The 18,509-nt window shown below is 46.2% G+C and overlaps 1 protein-coding gene across 7 annotated transcripts in view; it reads left to right on the top strand.

Moving 5' to 3' along the window:
* Positions 1–18,509, top strand: part of MARF1 (meiosis regulator and mRNA stability factor 1) — a 48,971-nt gene that overhangs the window by 26,502 nt on the left and 3,960 nt on the right. For all 7 annotated transcript variants that reach the window (XM_074381587.1, XM_039478106.2, XM_074381588.1 and 4 more), the window contains 13 exons: positions 273–509; positions 637–756; positions 2,092–2,267; positions 3,991–4,211; positions 5,057–5,199; positions 5,697–5,830; positions 7,077–7,279; positions 8,284–8,511; positions 11,557–11,787; positions 13,919–14,131; positions 15,711–15,771; positions 15,859–15,984; positions 17,724–17,894. In XM_074381587.1, coding sequence (XP_074237688.1) covers positions 273–509; positions 637–756; positions 2,092–2,267; positions 3,991–4,211; positions 5,057–5,199; positions 5,697–5,830; positions 7,077–7,279; positions 8,284–8,511; positions 11,557–11,787; positions 13,919–14,131; positions 15,711–15,771; positions 15,859–15,984; positions 17,724–17,894 — 2,264 coding nt within the window. The remainder of the gene's footprint in view (positions 1–272; positions 510–636; positions 757–2,091; positions 2,268–3,990; positions 4,212–5,056; positions 5,200–5,696; positions 5,831–7,076; positions 7,280–8,283; positions 8,512–11,556; positions 11,788–13,918; positions 14,132–15,710; positions 15,772–15,858; positions 15,985–17,723; positions 17,895–18,509) is intronic.

Raw genomic sequence — 18,509 nt, 5'->3', positions numbered from 1 at the left:
GAATTCGGTGAGGCCAGTTATAGCACCTGGGTAGGGGCTGGGGGTGGCTACCAGATGATTTGAGCATTGTCATGGATGGGGCCAGGGATGACTCAGAGGAGTACGAGGCATCACTGGTTTGGTAGTGGATGAATTTATACTAGAATTGTTCAGTTTTACCTTTGAAGAGATGGAAGAACCATTCTTGGTTATTGCTCTTTATTTAAACAGGATGGGGGTTTCTGTATAATCAAAGAAAAACCTAATCAGCATCTCTCTTCTCTTGCTTTTAGGTTTGGACACAAGTTGAATGTGTCAGATCTATATAAATTAACAGACACGGTCGCAATCCATGAACAAGGAAATGGACGACTGGTGTGTCTCTTAGCCAGCAGTCAGGCCCGCCAAAGCCCCTTGGGGTCTTCCCAGTCACATGACAGCTCCTCCACGAACTGCAGCCCGATTATATTTGAAGAGTTAGAATATCACGAGCCTGTCTGCAGACAGCATTGTTCCAATAAGGATTTCAAGTATGCCACCCATTTTCCTTTAGAAATCATTCTTTTCTGTAAGATGGTGGAACATGGTAGGATGACCTTGCGAACATTTTAGACCCCTGCAGAATGTCAGCTTCCTGTTTTGTTCTCTTTTCTTCAGTGAACATGAATTTGATCCAGACTCTTACAAGATTCCTTTTGTGATCCTTTCTTTGAAGACATTTGCACCCCAGGTTCACAGTCTTCTCCAGACCCACGAGGGCACCGTGCCGTTACTGAGGTGAACCATATCAAAGCCTTTGTTGATACAATGCCCTCGTTCTCCTTTTTATAGGAAGTCTGCCTTTTCTGCCCATCACCTCTTTACAAAGAAGTTCTGTAGAATGCTTCATCCTGATCTGTTTATCCTACAGTAAATGCACCACATAACCACATTTTGGCCAACCATGGACTGTATGTGGGACAGTGGTCCCATAAGATTATAGTAGCACATTTTCACTATACCTTTCTAATGCTTAGATACACAAATACCACACTGCTCACAGTATTCAGTACAGTAACAGACTGTGCAGATGTCTAATTCAGGAACCATGGGCAGCACCAGCCTCTGTGTACAGTGGGCTACGGCATCTAGGTTTGCATAAGTGGACTTGATGTTTTCAGAACAGAATCACCCAGCAACACATTTCTTAGTACATACCCCCATCACGAAGCAACACGTGACTGTATATGTGAAATGGGATCCATTCACTCGGTACTTCAACAAGAAAATACGTGTTTATGGACGGGTGCAGTAGCTCACACCTGTAATCCCAGTACTTTGGGAGGCTGAGGTGGGCAGATCATGAGGTCAGGAGTTCGAGACCAGCCTTGCTAAAATGCTGAAACCTGCTCTCTATTAAAAATACAAAAAATTAGCTGGACGCAGTGGCGCGCACCTGTAGTCCGAGCCAATCGGGGAGGCTGAGGCAGGAGAATTGCTTGAACCTGGGAGGCAGAGGTTCCAGTGAGCTGAGATCATGCCACTGCACTCCAGCCTGGGCAACAGAGTGAGACTCCATCTCAAAAAAAAAAAGAAATGTTTGTTTGCGCTACATTTTAGAAACATAAACGTAAAGAGGACAGTTTCTTCCCACTGGGAGGAGGTGTGTCATAAGTGCTATAATAGGAATCTGAACAAGTGTTGAGAGTACACAGCTTCAAATACGTGTACATTTCAAGACTTAGAAAAGTATTCTTCAGAAGTTTATTTAGACACTCCATGATCCGCAATAGCAGACTGAATACAAAGGCCGACACAGGACTCAGTGGCCCGAATGCCCCTTCTGATGGGGAAGCAGACATGGAACTTACTGAGATCCCAGCTGCCTTATTTTTAACCCCCTCTCCTGGAAAACTACTCAGGAAAATGCCATCAGAATGTACCAGAGAGGCCAGGGCCACACTGCCTGCTTCCTTGGGTCCTGAATTTTAACCTTCAAACCCTGATCATGAGCAGTCAAACAAATGATTAACACATACGTCAAACCAAAGGCTTCTGTTTAGCAAGTGCTTCCTTTTCCATTATTTTAATTTAACCTTTCCTTTTTTTTTTTTTTTTTTTTTGCTGTTTAAGCTTTCCAGATTGTTACACTGCAGAGTTTGGTGATCTAGAAGTAGTGCAGGAAAACGAAGGAGGTGTTCCCTTAGAGCACTTCATCACCTGTGTTCCAGGCGTCAACATTGTCACTGCTCAGAATGGCGTTAAAGTGGTCAAATGGATTCACAACAAGCCCCCGCCTCCCAACACTGGTAGGTGTCAGGTATTTTGTCCACCTGTCCCCCATGAGACCAGAGGAGACTATTGGCTTTTATTTCAAACAGCAACACTATTTGCCAAGTGTGAAAGCACCATGGCCATGTCCTTTAATCTTTTGAAAACTTTCTAAAATGCTTGAGGGCAGAACTAGACTTTGTTTTTTTAGATAGGGCCTTGCTGTGTTGTCCAGGCTGGTCTCGAACTCCTGAGCTCAAGTAGTCGTCCCACTTCGGCCTCCCAAAACGCTGGGATTACAGGTGTGAGCCACCGTGCCTGGCCAGAGCTAGACTTTTTGAAAGTACAAACATAAGTTAAATCAAAAACTTGAAACTCAAACACATCTGTAGATCTCTTTAGCTACCTAATTTTGTGAAACATTTGGCTTGCCAGTTGACTGGCCTTTTAAAAATAGTTTCAGGGGCTGGGCACTGTAGCTCATACCTGTTTGGGAGTTCCAGGCAGGCAGGTCACCTGAGGTCAGGACTTTGAGACCAGCCTGGCCAATATGGTGAAACCCCATCTCTACTAAAAATACAGAAATTAGCCAGGCATGGTGGTTAGCGCCTGTATTCCCAGCTACTCGGGAGGCTGAGGCAGAATAATTGCTTGAAACCGGGAGGTGGAGGTTGCAGTGAGCTGAGATCGTGCCATTGCACTGCAGCCTAGGCAACAAGAGCAAAACTCCATCTCAAAAAAAAAAAAAAAAAAAGAAAAAGAAAAAAAATAGTTTCAGGTATTTGGGGAGGTATCACTTAATGCAAATTTACCTTTGAAAGTCATTTTGGTTCACATTTTGGACTTTGATAAATGTGAAGATAAATTCAAAAGACCAAGGTATTTGGATCTAGATTTGGGTGAGTGTCTGAGTTTCAGGCATATCCTGAGTCGGAGACGTCTAAAGCTGCTGCCTATGAATAGCACTTTAAATTGTTGCCTTCCTTTATATACACATACTTCCTTCTCTTTGTCCCCAACACTCCTTTGTCTTCTCCCGCCTCTTCTGCCCTACAGGAGAAAAGGTGAGGATAACCAAGGAATTCTGCCTGAGTCAGCCTGCTCTTAGCAGTATCCGTACTCAGGTTTCTTAGAGGATACCTCCTTCGTTTTCCCTCTGTCCTGGACTTCTCAGGGGCCACTACTCCTTTCTCCTAAGCCCTGTGCCCACAAGACTCTTCCACCTTTCTGTAAAGATTTCCATCTGATTATTTATATTTCTTTAATTGGGTATAAGCAGTCAAGATGGTGCAAAAACCTGTCTCTTATACCCTTTTATGTCATGCTAATTTTACAACATCACTTTCTGTGGTTTTCTGGGTAACAACATTTTCAGTTCCACTATGGGTTAATTTTGCTCTTCTGGGCTACCTTCCTGATGACCATTTATAACTTTGTGGGAAAGTATGTTCCACATGACCAGGTTCCAGATGGATCTTTGAAATATAACCAGTTTCTAAACTGGGAGCTTTTTGTGTATTTTCACTTCTACTATAAATAACACTGTAGTAGATTCTGCTTTGCCGTGGCCACTTAACTTTGAGGATTAGTAGGACAGCATTTGCCAGCCTGTGAATAAGATAGACTAGCTAGTTATTGGACTATGAGACCCGAATATAGAAACTGAGACATAAAGCAGCTACTCTATTTGGTTTCGTCTGCTTCCCCGTGGTTGAATTCAAATCTGTCCTTTTTGTCTTATACATGTTCTTTTTCCTCTAGACCCTTGGCTTCTGCGTTCAAAGAGTCCTGTAGGGAACCCCCAGCTGATCCAGTTCAGTAGAGAAGTGATTGACTTGCTGAAAAGCCAGCCATCTTGTGTCATACCCATCAGTCATTTCATCCCATCCTATCATCATCATTTTGCAAAACAGTGCCGAGTGTCAGACTACGGATACTCCAAGCTGATTGAGTTATTAGAAGCAGTGCCTCATGTGTTGCAGGTAAGGCAGGAATATTCCTCCATGGCTTTGTCTGTCTCCATCAAAGAAACAGGATAGGTAGTAACCTAATCCTAAGAAGTCAGTTCTGGGCAGAACGTCCTCTAAGAGCTTTCTTCAGAGGGAAGGAATAACACTCAGAGGTGGCTTTTCAGCTTTTCAGAAAGCTACTAGTTCTCTGTTTTCGAGGAACTCCTTGGAGGACTGAGGAGTATTTTCCCTCTAGGCTCTACAGATATTCTTCATCCCAGCAAGGCTTTCTCCAGAATTGTTCATGATTATAAGAGGGCTGCCATAAATACCCACATACTGTATGTTGGTGCCAAGGTGAGAGTCAAGGGCTTAACCTTTCTTCTAAATGTAACTAGTTGGAGACATAGTGTAATGTGTAACTAGCTGGGCTAGAGTATAGCACCCAATTGTGTGAAGATTTTGCCAGTCAACTCACAGTGTTACCGTAGCTTCCCACTCACTAAAAACGGCTTGAAAAACTTGAACTGTCTTTTAGAGTTGAATTGGTTCTCTAGACCAGTTTGTCTGGACAACTGATACACTTTTCATTTCTGTACTCACTGCTTTTCAAAAGATTACACGTTTCGTTTCTGTACTCAACGACTATTTGGGAGAGGGTGCACCAGAGCAAAAAAAATAGAGTTTCAGGAGGCTGGACTCATTCCTTTTGACCAGCTACATTTTGTTTATTCACATGTGTTTGAAATTGCACACATTCTACATAAGGGGAGTCATTATCTGAGGCCAGTAACAGAAAAGAGGGTGAGCCAGCAGCAGGGAAGTCACTGTGTGCTGAGGCCTTACATATATAAATAATCAAACCATTTGCTTTGCAGATTCTTGGAATGGGCTCAAAACGTCTGTTGACCCTTACCCACAGGGCCCAGGTGAAGCGCTTTACTCAGGATTTACTAAAACTTCTCAAATCCCAGGCCAGCAAACAGGTCATTGTGAGAGAATTCTCACAGGCTTATCACTGGTGAGTTGATGAACAGAAATGAAAGCAAAGATTTTAAGACACTTTATCTTCTCCCGAATTCTAAATTTTTTTTTTTTTTTTTTTTTTTTTTTTTTTTTTGAGACAGAGTTTCACTCTTATTACCCAGGCTGGAGTGCAATGGCGCCATCTCGGCTCACCGCAACCTCCGCCTCCTGGGTTCAGGCAATTCTCCTGCCTCAGCCTCCTGAGTAGCTGGGATTACAGGCACGGGCCACCATGCCCAGCTGATTTTTTGTATTTTTAGTAGAGACAGGGTTTCACCATGTTGACCAGGGTGGTCTCGATCTCTTGACCTGGTGATCCACCCGCCTCGGCCTCCCAAAGTTCTGGGATTACAGGCTTGAGCCACCGCGCCCGGCCTTGAATTCTAAGTATTTATATAATGTTTCTATTAAGCACTCTTTTGGAAAACTTGTAGTTCTTTTACCGATGGATGATATTACTCATTCTGTATCCACTTCCATTGTTAAAATTAGGTGTTTCTCAAAGGACTGGGATGTCACTGAATACGGTGTTTGTGAGTTGACTGACATCGTATCAGAGATTCCAGACACAACCATCTGCTTATCCCAACAAGATAATGAAATGGTGATTTGTATTCCCAAAAGAGGTATGTGACTTACATTTGCTGGAAGGATATTGTCTGCCTCCTGTTATTTGAAAATAGCATGGCAGAGAAAATGTGGTTTTTTTCCTCCCTCCTGTGGTTCCTGAAGATTCCACAGAAAGCACAGTGTGAAAACTGCTGCTCATTGGATTCTGAGTTCTTCAAAGTAGGTGAAGCTGTTCTCAAGAAGAAAAGTAGGCTGGCTTTTTAGAATTCACTCCAACGGGAAAAGCAGGCATGATCAGCACTTCCCGCAGATTCCTTCTGCAGCCTGTCTTGTGGTTGTGTGAGCCATACTCCTCCTTTGAGAATCTGTTACCATGGCTGCTGCTTCTCTCTTCTTTTTAACTCTGAGCTACTTTATTTACTGTGTACACTTGAGAAAGGAAGACAACTCACATGAATGATTTGTTTTGTCTTTCAAATTTTAATAGTTACAGTTGAGATCAGAACTGCACAGGTCCCCATACAGATAGAAAGTACAGTATTCGAGGGATGCGAAGCCCCCGGATACCGAGGGCCAATTTTTCGTATCTGCGGGTTTGACAAGGTGGACCGCAGGACTTGAGTAGTGTGGATTTTGGTGTCCAAGCAGGGTCCTGGAACCAATCCCTTGAGAACACCAAGGGATGACTGTATGGCTGTTTGCTCCTTCTATTATCTGGTTCTTAAACCGTACGGAATATTGGTATCCATGAAATCATAGAATTCCAGGGCTAAAGTTAGTAATGCCAGGATTTTTCCAGTTCTCACCTAAAAATTTATAGAAACAATCTCAGCTTAAGCTTTTCCTCCTCTTTATTTTGGTTCAGCTATTGAAGACTGATACTCTTTTCTGCCAGCGAGTTTTAATGAAGATCAGATGAATAAACAAAAAAAATTGGGGCTATTCAGAAGTGTGATTTCATAGGAATAATTTCTCGAGTACTTGTTTAAGTACAGGGACCTGGGTGTGTGTCATGTTAATATATATGGGGCAGGGGCTAGAAATGATTTCAAGCTTGTAAGATTAATATATATGCATTTCATCATTTATTTTAATAGTATCATGACTTGCCTGGTATTCTGCCCTGGAACATGTCTGAGAACAACTTGCAAAGAGGGAAGAGTATAGGTGTTTGTTTTTTAGGTCATGTGTGTTTGGAAGGCAAGAATGATACCACTTATAAATTCTAAAAAGGATTTACTATGGTGTGGGCGTTGAACACAAATGGGTAGAAAAAAATTGTGATTTTATGTTTTTTTAAAGAACGCACTCAGGATGAAATAGAAAGGACAAAACAGTTCTCCAAGGATGTCGTTGATTTGCTGCGTCACCAACCCCATTTCCGGATGCCCTTTAATAAATTTATTCCCTCTTACCATCACCATTTTGGCCGGCAGTGCAAACTTGCATACTATGGGTTTACCAAACTACTTGAACTTTTTGAAGCCATACCTGATACTTTACAAGTGAGTGAAGAAAATCTTTTATAAAGTATTTTTCTGAACAACATATAGGAAATTTTTTTTCACGTTCAAGACCTATTTTCCTGGGAAGTAGGGCGTTAGGAGAAAGGATAAAAATCTAAGCTGTTCGCATCAGAGAATCAATATTACAGACTCATTATTATTTTTAGATAAATATGGCATTTTCCTTCAGTAAAGAAGTATAGAATTATTCAAACTTGTTTTAGAGTAATTATTGAAAAAGGATTAAGTATGCTGATTTCTTTTTTTCTGAGACAGAGTTTCACTCATTGCCCAGGCTGGAGTGCAGTGGCTTGATCTTGGCTCACTGTAACCTTCACCTCCTGGGTTCAAGCAATCGTCTTGCCTCATCCTCCCGAGTACAGGCGCACCAGCATGCTCAGCTACTTTTTGTATTTTTAGTAGAGATGGGGTTTCACCATGTTGTCCAGGCTGGTTTCAGACTCCTGACCTCAACTGATCTACATGCCTTGGCCTCCCAGAGTACTGGGAATACAGGCTTGAGCCACCACTCCTGGTCAATTTCTTACACTGAATATTCGCTTAGTTTTATACTTTTCAAATTTATAAATATTAGTTTTATACTTTTCAAATCCTTCGTGTTGAAGATAGGGCTGAGTACATGAGGTAATGTCAGTGCTAAGCTCTAAAGCTGTTGCTAAGGTAAACCACATTTCTGTTGATTTTATTCATATTATTTTTTTACTATTGAAGTGCTTTTTAAAAAGTGTTTTATTGTGGCAAAATACACATAACATAGAATTTACCACCATAACTACATATCTACAGTCCACTAGTGATCAGATCTTCACGTTGTTGTATAAGCAATCTTCCGATCTTTTTCGTCTTACAGAACTGAAACTTTACACCCATTCAATAACACTGACTTGTTTTTTGTTTACTAGTTGCATACATTTTTGTGCTGTTTAATTCTATAAACAACCGTATTTTGATGATTCCTCCCCTCCCACCGTGTGTTTTTGAAGGTACTGGAATGTGGAGAAGAAAAGATCCTTACTCTGACAGAGGTGGAGCGGTTCAAAGCACTAGCTGCCCAGTTTGTGAAGCTCCTTCGGTCCCAAAAAGATAACTGCCTTATGATGACAGATCTCCTTACAGAATATTCTAAAACTTTTGGTTATACATTTCGTCTCCAAGACTATGATGTCAGTTCCATTTCAGCTTTAACTCAGAAACTCTGCCATGTCGTGAAGGTAAACGTGTTTTTTATCCTCATGGGATAAAACCCATGGTGGTTGAATTCTCATTAGGACGTTTGCTTGTGCTGTAGCGTTTCTGTATTTACACCTTGAACTACTTACTGTTGCTTTTGTGTCATTAGTACTTATTAGGTAATAGGAGAAGCCTTGGTTCGGGAGTTTACATTTTTGGTCTTCCTCTTGTGTGTTTCTGAATGGCCTTACCAAAGCAACGCCTTTGTGAACTGATGAGGTCATGCTTCACCCCAGGGTTCGCCCGTCAGGTGGCCTGGGGTGAAGGTCACCTCAGCACTGCCTGCCTGAGCTCGACTCCTTCCAGTGAGAGCTTTGCCTCCGACGTTCTTGGGAGCCCGTAATCACACACTGTGTCTTCTCTCTCCGCATTCTCACCCACTTCAGAGTAGGCTTAGGAGCAAGCGTGGGTGCAGAGTGGCCTTTGTCATTGGCAGAGGTATAGTAGAGAGGGCAGTCGTCCTGTTTTCTGCCCTGGACTGCACTGGCCCTCCCTGAGCAGCTGCCAGTTTTCAGGCCCCTCCCCCACAGGACCAGGAAAAGTCACTGCCAGGAGGAAGGAATGGAAAGGCAAACATGAAGGATGGCACCCCCAGTTGCAGGCCCATTACTAGCTGCATTTATTTCTGTGTCATTTAGTTCCTTAAACAGCTAGAATGGGTTCATTCTCCCTTGCCTCCCCACTGTGGTGGGTTTTTTTTTTTTTTTTTTTTTTTTTTTTTGAGACAGTGTTGCTCTGTCACCCAGTATTCAGTACAGTGGTGCAATCTTGGCTCACTGCAACCTCTGCCTCCCGGGTTTAAGCAGTTCTCCTGCCTCAGCCTCCCAGATAGCTGGGATTACAGGTACCCACTATAGACTTTGTGAGAGCAGCAGTTGGGGTGTGGTTTTGCAGGTGCGGGCTCAGGGAAAGCAGGTGGTTGGATTCCAGGTAGGAGTTTACTGATGGGTGCCAGGAAAAGGCATGGGATGAGGGAATTTAAATATTGACAAGAATGTCAGTGCCAAGATGACAAAAGAGGAGAGTGAAGCGGGGCAGGGGGCTGGTGAATTGGGAACAGACAGGAGGCAGCGATGCCGGTGAGGTTTGAGGAGGGGGAGGAGTCGAGCCAGTAGAGTCTCTTTCTGCTCTCTCACCCCAACAGCAGCTCCAGACTGCCTTTCACACATGGGATGCTCAGGAGGTTTGAATGATTTATGTTGGATAGGGTAATGACAGGTTCACACTGTGACCCTGGAGACGGGTGTCTGCAGTGAAATTGAACAGAAGAGGATGTCCTTGGAGATGACAGAGGCAAGGCACTGAAAGGCTGTGATGTGGGACAGTTCCCTGGTTGTTCAGTTGCCCAGGATGATGAAAGGGGTGGGCTCAGGTGGATAGGAAGACCCCATGCCATGACCTAGGGCTTTGCTGGGTGAGTGTAGCAGTCGGGCAGCTGGGGTGTGAGCAGCAAGGATGGGGAGAGCTGAGAGAGGCTCCCTGGTACCTCCCTGGCCACCCACTGGGTCTCCTGGGAGCTTCTCCAACCCTACTCTGAGATTCCTATAGAATTAGTCCCAGCGCACTCTGAGCATTGGTGTTTTTAAAAGCTCCCTAGGTAATTCTAATGCATAGTAGCCGGGATTGAGAATCAAGGGATGGATCCAAATTGCACCAGAGGAGCACGCTCTGGTTTCGTTTCTTTCCTAAGCGGCTGTGGTAGTGGTGATCTGGGTAGCTAAGATGACTGGGATCCCCTGGACTGATATCGACTGGTTGATTAAACCTGCTTCTGAGGAGGAAGTCTATACAGTCCCATACCCATGGTAAGTGGGGTGGGAGCCTGCCAGCCTCCCTCCTGCCTTGGTTCTGGCAGAACCAGATAAAGAAGCCCTGGTCTTGGAATGACACCTCAGGTGCCACCCACCTCTGTCTGCCTCTCAGAATCCAAGGTCCAAAGAGTGCCATCTTAGCCCTGCGGAGACCTTTGGCTCTGGCAGGAAAACCAGATAAAGGGGGCCGACGAGCTGTCAGGATAAGTATTGTTTATGAGAGCAGTGCTGGAGCCACACGTGTGCCAAAGCTCTAACTGTTTTTGTGCCAGGAAAGGCCGAGTCCGTAAACTCAGCCCCGCCACCCAAGTCCTGCTGGTCTCAGTCACCAGATGCATGTTTCTTCATATGGGTGTTTGGTTCCCAAATGACAATCTCTGTCTGTTTTGCAGGGTTTTCCTCTCAATGCATTTAACCACCTAAACCAGGCATCCCCAAACTGCGGCCCCCTGAGGCCATTTATCCAGCCTCCCGCCGCATTTCAGGAAGAGGCACCTCTTTCCTTGGTGGTCAGTGAGAGGAGCACAGTATGTGGCGGCCCTCCAAACTTCTGAGAGACAGTGAACTGGCCCCCTGTGTAAAAGGTTTGGGGACGCCTGACCTAAACCTTTTATCTCCTTGAGGGTCTGAAATAATTGAGGAATGGACAGGTACTAGTCAGATGAAAATACCAGCTTTGTGGTTAGTAATAACAGACTAGAAAAATGCAGCTTGCCTTGTAGTCAGAGTAGGCCCTCTCTCACCTCCCCGGTCCAGCCCTGGGGATGCATGTGGGCTAAGCTGGGTCTGCACAGAAGCCATGTGAGTGTTGCCTCCCCATCCCCCACCCCACCTCGAGCATAGCAGCCCACACTTCACAAGCTTGGGCCCCTGGCCATCAGCTGACCAGTCTTTCTCCTCCTTACAGTGGAGGGGGTGGAAAGAATGAATGAAGAAATATAAGAGAACGATGCAATTTCCTCCCCCATTATTACCTTGATGAGAGCTTTTAGTTTTGGATCAGCAGGGGGAAGACAGTTTCTGCTTCGTTGTTGGTCTGGTGTCCCAAAGAAGCTAAAAAAAAAAAAAATCCGCTTGCTTTATTTCAGTGTAAGAGAAAAAATAAAAGATTTTTCATCTGTTGGTCTCATTAACCAAAATGAAATGAGCTGAGTTAGGTATAACCTACGTTGTCTCTCCTGAGTTCTGAAAAGTGTGAATTCTTGTTTTCCCCAGGTAACCGATACAGAATCTGGCAAACAGATTCAGCTGATCAACCGCAAGTCTCTGCGATCTCTCACTGCCCAGTTGCTGGTACTGTTGATGTCTTGGGAAGGAACCACCCATCTTTCTGTTGAGGAGCTCAAGAGACATTATGAAAGTACCCACAACACTCCCCTTAACCCCTGTGAATACGGATTCATGTCCTTGACAGAACTGCTGAAGAGCCTGCCGTACTTGGTTGAGGTGAGCATGTTAATGGTTTTTTAGAACTGTTATTGAAGATTATGGCTTGGGTACTTGTAGATTACCTGCTGGTATAGTTAGAGTGTGTAGAGCTGGAAGAGATTTCACAGATGAACACATTGAGACCTCAGGCAGTGAAGCCGCGCTGCCTAAATGAGTGGCAGAAGCCAGAATGAAGCCTGGTCTCCAAGTCCTGACACTGGCGTGTGTTTGTCCTCTTCCAGGATGGATTTTGCTACTGTTAGTCTTTCTGAATTAGCTGGTCTCTTTGGTGGCTTGAAGTGAGAGATCAGTGAGGCGAGGGCGGAAAGGAAGGTCGGCCAGCCCACCCCCCAGGCAGCCTTTCAAGAATGGCACTTCAGGATTGGCAGAATCTTAATACTACATGCAGTTCTTGGGCAATAGATATAAAAACATAGAGTAAATAAATGGAATCCTCGAAAAAAATAAGTTACCAAAATTCACTCAAAAAGTTAAAAATTAGACCAGTTACCGTAAGAGAGACTATAAAAGATCACTGAAATTTACTACTGAAAAATACATCAGGGCCAAGTGGGATAACAATGGAATTTTAACCAACCCTAAAAGACTAGATAAATCTACCTTTTAAAAAATCATTCTGGGGCTTGGCAAGGTGGTGTACATCTATAATCCTAGCTACTAAGAAGGCTGAGGCTAGAGAATCTCTCGAGCCCAGGAGTTTGAGACCAGCCTGGGCAACATAGCAAGAACCCATCTTTAAGAAGCAAAATACTCGGCCGGGCACGGTGGCTCACGCCTGTAATCCCAGCACTTTGGGAGGCCGAGGCGGGTGGATCACCAGGTCAAGAGATCAAGACCATCCTGGTTAACATGGTGAAACCCCGTCTCTACTAAAAATACAAAAAATTAGCTGGGCATGGTGGCGCGTGTCTGTAATCCCAGCTACTCAGGAGGCTGAGGCAGGAGAATTGCCTGAGCCCAGGAGGCGGAGGTTGCGGTGAGCCGAGATCGCGCCATTGCACTCCAGCCTGGGTAACAAGAGCGAAACTCCGCCTCAAAAAAAAAAAAAAAAAAAGAAGCAGCAAAATACTATTCAAGGCTGCCAAAAAAGAAAACAGTAAACCTTACCACTTACTTTTATGAAGCCAAAATAAACTTTAATAGCAAAAACATAAGGTAGTCCCTTACAAGAAAATGATCCTAAATAAGATATTAGCAAATGAGCCTCAACAATGTAAAAGAATAATATACCGTTATCATGTAACTATGGGACAGATCATTAAATAATGAAAGGATATAAATCCGACATTGTCTTACCCTGTTAGTATCCACAGAACACCAGTTCTGGACTGTGTTAATGAATGTTCCAGGACAAAGGACTTTCCCCGGGCAGCTAAGATTGGGAACTCCCTGGCAATTCCAGAGCATGTCAAAGACTCTGAAAGGGTTTGTGGTAAAGAAATCTTCCTTACCCTGTATACACAAGGGTTTTGTGTTTGTTTTTTTGTTGCTTTTGATGTGTTTTTAAAGAATGCTAGCGTCATCCTCCCTCACAGTGTTTCTTGAAAACTGATTTGGGAGATGCGGTTTAATGGCCTCAGTGTTCACCGTCTGTACAGTCATTGGCCACCTCGGTTTGCCTCCCCCGATTTCTGCCCTGCTCACACGCTTTCTTCAGATCTCTGCAGCCTCAGACTTGGAAATAGAACTGGAGTTTGCTGGAGGCTGTAGCCTGCTCTCGGAGGAAACCCTGAATCAATCCCGCATCACCCTCTCCCCGCTCCCTTCTTTCCTCCCCCTCTGCCCTTCCCCCTTCGTCTTCCTCCTCCTCTTTTTTCATCTTCTTCTTTGTTGTCATCTTCATCTAATCCGTCTTCGTCTCATTTGTCTTCATCTTTGTCGTCTTCATCTTACTTCTTCGTCATCTTTGTCTTGTCTTTGCCTTCATCTTCATCGTCGTCTTCGTTTTCTTTGTGTCTGTTGTCTCCGTCCTTGTCTCTTTGGTCATCATCTTCTTCATCTTTGTCATCTTTGTTGTCTGACTCCTCATCTTCAACTCTGGGCCTTTTCCCTCAGCAGGAGGCCCTAACTTTCCAGGGGGCAGGGCCAGTCACTGACATTTCTGATGCTGCCTTTTCTTTTTAACCAGGTGTTCACTAATGATAAGACAGAAGAATGTGTGAAGCTCACAAGTCTGTATTTGTTTGCAAAGAACGTGCGGTCTTTACTTCATACTTACCACTACCAGCAGATTTTCCTTCACGAGTTTTCCATGGCCTACACCAAGTATGTCGGAGAAACTCTGCAGCCCAAGACCTACGGCCACAGCAGCGTGGAGGAGCTCTTGGGGGCAATCCCACAGGTGGGCGTTTTTCTCAGCTTTTGGGAGCGTATCTTCCGAAGACCCACAGCTAACTTTCCTGATCAGAAAAATAAAATGCTGCCAGAATGACACAGTGGCAGGCATTTTGAACTGATCTTTTAAAAACATACCTTTGGCCTAAAGTAAATGATTTTAGCATTTCTCCTTGATCTCTAAACCTTCATTAAATCCCTGCCTGCCTGGTGAGTAAGTCTCAGGCTGTAACCCCAGAAAGGTGCTGGGTAATGAGCGAGTCAGGACCACCAAGCAGGCAGCTAGTCAAAGTGGTCAGCTCAGTGACGGCCAGGAGCCCGTGTTCAGTGGGTGTGTTGAGGAGGGCTGTGTCAGGCCCCACTTGCCTTGTGTGGGAAATCTGGTGTGGAACCTGCAAGGATGTGCCTGAGAGAACCGCGTGACAAGGAGGGGAGAGAGCATTCTGGGCAGAGGGGTTAACATAAGCAGATACAGGACAGTGACAAGTGTCATGGAGTGTTGAGAGCCTAACAGGGAGCTGAGAGCTCTGTTAGCGAGGGCGTGGTGGAGAAAGCTAGAGCCCAGGTTTGCAATTGAAAAGCACCCCCGTGGCTGCTGTCTATGGTAGAGCCCAGAGAACCAAGCATGGAAGCAGGGAATGGGCTAGGATCCTGGCCACTGCCGAGGTCTGGGTCAGTGTTAGATGGAGGGATTGAGCCGGAGTGAAAACAGTAGAAGAGAGGAGGTAGGAAGGCCGTAGGCGATGTTCACCTGGGAGCTGAGCTCAGGGACCTGGCCACGGCGTGTCCATGTGGGGGGCCCGAGAGCCCAGCTCCACCACCACACCTCTCCTTGACTGAGATTGAGAGTGGCACCATCAGGGAGAGGACTTGCAGATTCTGATAATGACTTAGTTTAAGGGTCTGAGAGATTGCTCTTAATTCTTTTAGGTTGTGTTTAGTTTCTGCAAAAAAAACCGGCAAGAGCTCTCATGTGAGAACTACTTTAATTTATATGCCAAAGCTTGTGTTTGGAAGAGTCTTTTTAAGAATTATAAAGACTATTTCTGAAGCTGTGTCTCAGGATTTTTGAACTACTATGCTTTTTATAGGGGCATGTTTCTGTCAGCTTCTTCTGTTGCTTTAAAAGCTAAGGGGAGCCGGGCGCGGTGGCTCAAGCCTGTCATCCCAGCACTTTGGGAGGCCGAGGCGGGTGGATCACGAGGTCAAGAGATCGAGACCATCCCGGTCAACATGGTGAAACCCCATCTCTACTAAAAATACAAAAAACTAGCTGGGCATGGTGGCGCGTGCCTGTAATCCCAGCTACTCAGGAGGCTGAGGCAGGAGAATTGCCTGAGCCCAGGAGGCGGAGGTTGCGGTGAGCCGAGATCGCGCCATTGCACTCCAGCCTGGGTAACAAGAGCGAAACTCTGTCTCAAAAAAAAAAAAAAGCTAAGGGGAGAGTAGAGAAACATGCTTCTCGGCAGTAACTCGGTTCCTAAATTCTAGCCTCAGGCAGGTGCCATAGGTCACACTCTTCCTGAATGTTAGGGCTTCTGTCCCTCCTTTTCCACTGCTTAACCAGTAGTATGTCTTGTGTGCAGGTGGTCTGGATAAAAGGACATGGTCATAAGAGAATTGTAGTGTTAAAAAATGACATGAAAAGTAAGTAAGCACCCATCCCCTCCCCACTTAAAAAATCACGGTTCTCTCACTGACATTTCTCTCTGACGGGTGCTGTTTGTCCTCTAGGTCGTTTGAATTCACTCAGTCTCTCCCCTGCCAGTCATGAAAACCAGCCCTCAGAGGGCTCCCGCATCCTGGAGGTGTCCGAACCGCACACAGCCTCGGAACGCAAGCTTGGTGCCGGCGGCAGTGGTAAGAGAGGAAGAGCAGAGACAGCAGAGCTTGTGAAATTCTAGGAGAAATGGCTTGGGGTCGGGGAGAGCAAGTGAGAGGACTCCAGAAAGTCATCTCATTCGCTGAAGTTAAATAGTCATACATTTTTAAAAGCAGTTTCGGTATTAAGTTAGTAACGAAGAAAAATTGACCCATGTTTGTTAGCACTGCATGGTCAACCGGCTAAAGTCCCTGAAGGATGTTGGCACCCCCATAATGATCATCTTACCCCACTTCAGGTGTTGAAGAACAAAATTACTCTGACACTTGTTATAATGGAAATTCATGACTCTTGGAACACGGGTGAGAGAGGCAACTCCCAGTACATAGCCTAGGAGCAGAGTGAGGGCTCAGCGGGTGGAAAATTACTAAGAGGATTCCTGCTACAGGCAGGCAGGCCAATGATCTAGACATCGGTATTTGGGGCTAAGGAATTGGGTCAGATGTGAAGGGTGATGAGATCTCAAGGGTGAGGGGATTCTCACTCAACTGACTTGAGCTAAGACTGGACCTGGCAAGTTCAGAGCAGACACAGAAGGCCAATGCCAAGCCTGGTCCAGAAGAGGGCTCAGGGAGCCTGACTCAGCCTGGGCAATGCATCTTTGTTGCAGGGTAGCCCCAGGCAGAACTTGATAGACTAATACAGGCGTCCCCAAACTTTTTACATAGGGGGCCAGTTCACTGTCCCTCAGACCGTTGGAGGGCCGCCACATACTGTGCTCCTCTCACTGACCACCAATGAAAGAGGTGCCCCTTCCTGAAGTGCGGCGGGGGGCCGCATGCGGCCTGTGGGCCGTAGTTTGGGGACGCCTGGACTAATAGATTAATATTACCCAGAATTACACCAAGTCACATAGATTTCAGGTTGATCCACCTCTGTAGGAGAGGCCAACTCTCATGCATGTTAAAGCAGTTCTCACTTTTCTGAAGGACTTTTGAATTCATTGTGTTAGGTGAGAATAGATAGTGCGTTACTGTGCCCTGTGCCCTGTGCCCTTAGGATAACTGAGTTACACAGCATTTGACATTTTATGAGGCACCCCACTGGGAATCATCTGCCTAAGCTGGCCCACAGCCTTCAGCAGCACTCACCTGTGCGCTGCAGCGGAGGCACAGAAATCTCGGGCGGTTCTATACTATAGCTTACCCAGAGCTGGCAGCTAGGAAGCCGGGGAACTGGGGCCCAGGGCTTTGGATTCTGAGCTTCCACATGCTGATAGCTATGTATACCCCATCTTGGGTTGTCCCCCACTCTCTGGAAGCTGATTGCAGGACCCTTTTCCCTGCTCGGGCCTTTTCCTGAGAACACAGGTCTTCAGGACAACTGGCTTATAAGGCATTCCATTATCAGGATCTTCTGGGGTTGTTTTTTTTTTTTTTTTTTTGGTTTGGTTTTCATTTTTTAAATACCTTAAGTATTTCTTGACTCTCAGTCTTTAAGGCTTAGAACAGGCGTCCCCAAACTGCGGCCCCCCCCCCCGAGGCCATTGATCCGGCCCCCGCCGCACTTCGGGAAGGGGCACCTGTCTCATCGGTGGTCAGTGAGAGGAGCACAGTATGTGGCGGCCCTCCGACGGTCTGAGGGGCAGGGAACTGGCCCCCTGTGTACAAAGTTTGGGGACGCCTGGCTTAAAAGGAAAACCTGCGGTGTGAGTCCGGCGAGCGTGGTTGGGTGGGCGTAGAGGTCCTGCAGCGTCACGGCCGCCTCCTCTGCCCAGGGCCCAGTCACACAGAGCAGGAGCTTCTCCGCCTGACTGAGGACCCCCCCGCCGACCTCCTGTGTGCGCCCGTGCCCTCGTGCGTGCCGTCCCCTCAGCTGAGACCAGACCCTGTCGTCCTCCAGTCTGCTGATCTCATTCAGTTTGAGGAGCACCCTCAAGAGCCTTCGGGTAGGTGACCCCTGTTGTTGGGGGGGGTTTTCTTTGGGGTTTAAAACCTGAAGCCACGATGTGACACCGATACAGTAAATGCTTGATGGAGGTGGGAGGAGACCACCCCTTTTCAGGTGGAAAACACCTGTGCTGAGTATTCGACCTTCTTTCCCCACTGGAGTTTCTGCAGAATTGGATTCACAGCCCAAGGTTGCCTGGCAAGCATCAGGCAAGGGCCAGTCGGCAGATCTGGGGGGCTGGTGGTGCAGGGCTGTGGACAGGCCCACAGAGGAGGGTGAGGGTCCTCCTGGGCCTCTGCTCTCCCAGACTTTGTGAGGGTTTGGCCACTCTGAGGCACACCTGCCACCAGATATACAAGTCACCTGTGGTGGGGACCCAGAGGGCCTAAGGGCTTTATAAAGGGGTGAACGGAGGGAGCCATCTGTGACTGGAGCTCCTGGACTCTGCCCAGTGATCTGAGAACGGATAGGAAGCCGAGCACACAGTCCCAGCCTAGTGCAGGCATTGGCACCAACCCTGTGCTCTGGGCTGACAGACACCATCACATTCAGCTCTCACCAGGGCTCTGTGTGGGGCGGCCGCTTTGTTCCACAGGCTGTGTGACTGAGGCGC

The sequence above is a fragment of the Saimiri boliviensis genome, chromosome 12 (genome assembly GCF_048565385.1).
Source record: "Saimiri boliviensis isolate mSaiBol1 chromosome 12, mSaiBol1.pri, whole genome shotgun sequence".
NCBI classification, from domain to species: Eukaryota; Metazoa; Chordata; class Mammalia; order Primates; family Cebidae; genus Saimiri; species Saimiri boliviensis.
Note: the sequence above shows the minus strand (reverse complement) of the source record. Positions and strands in the feature narration are given on the sequence as shown.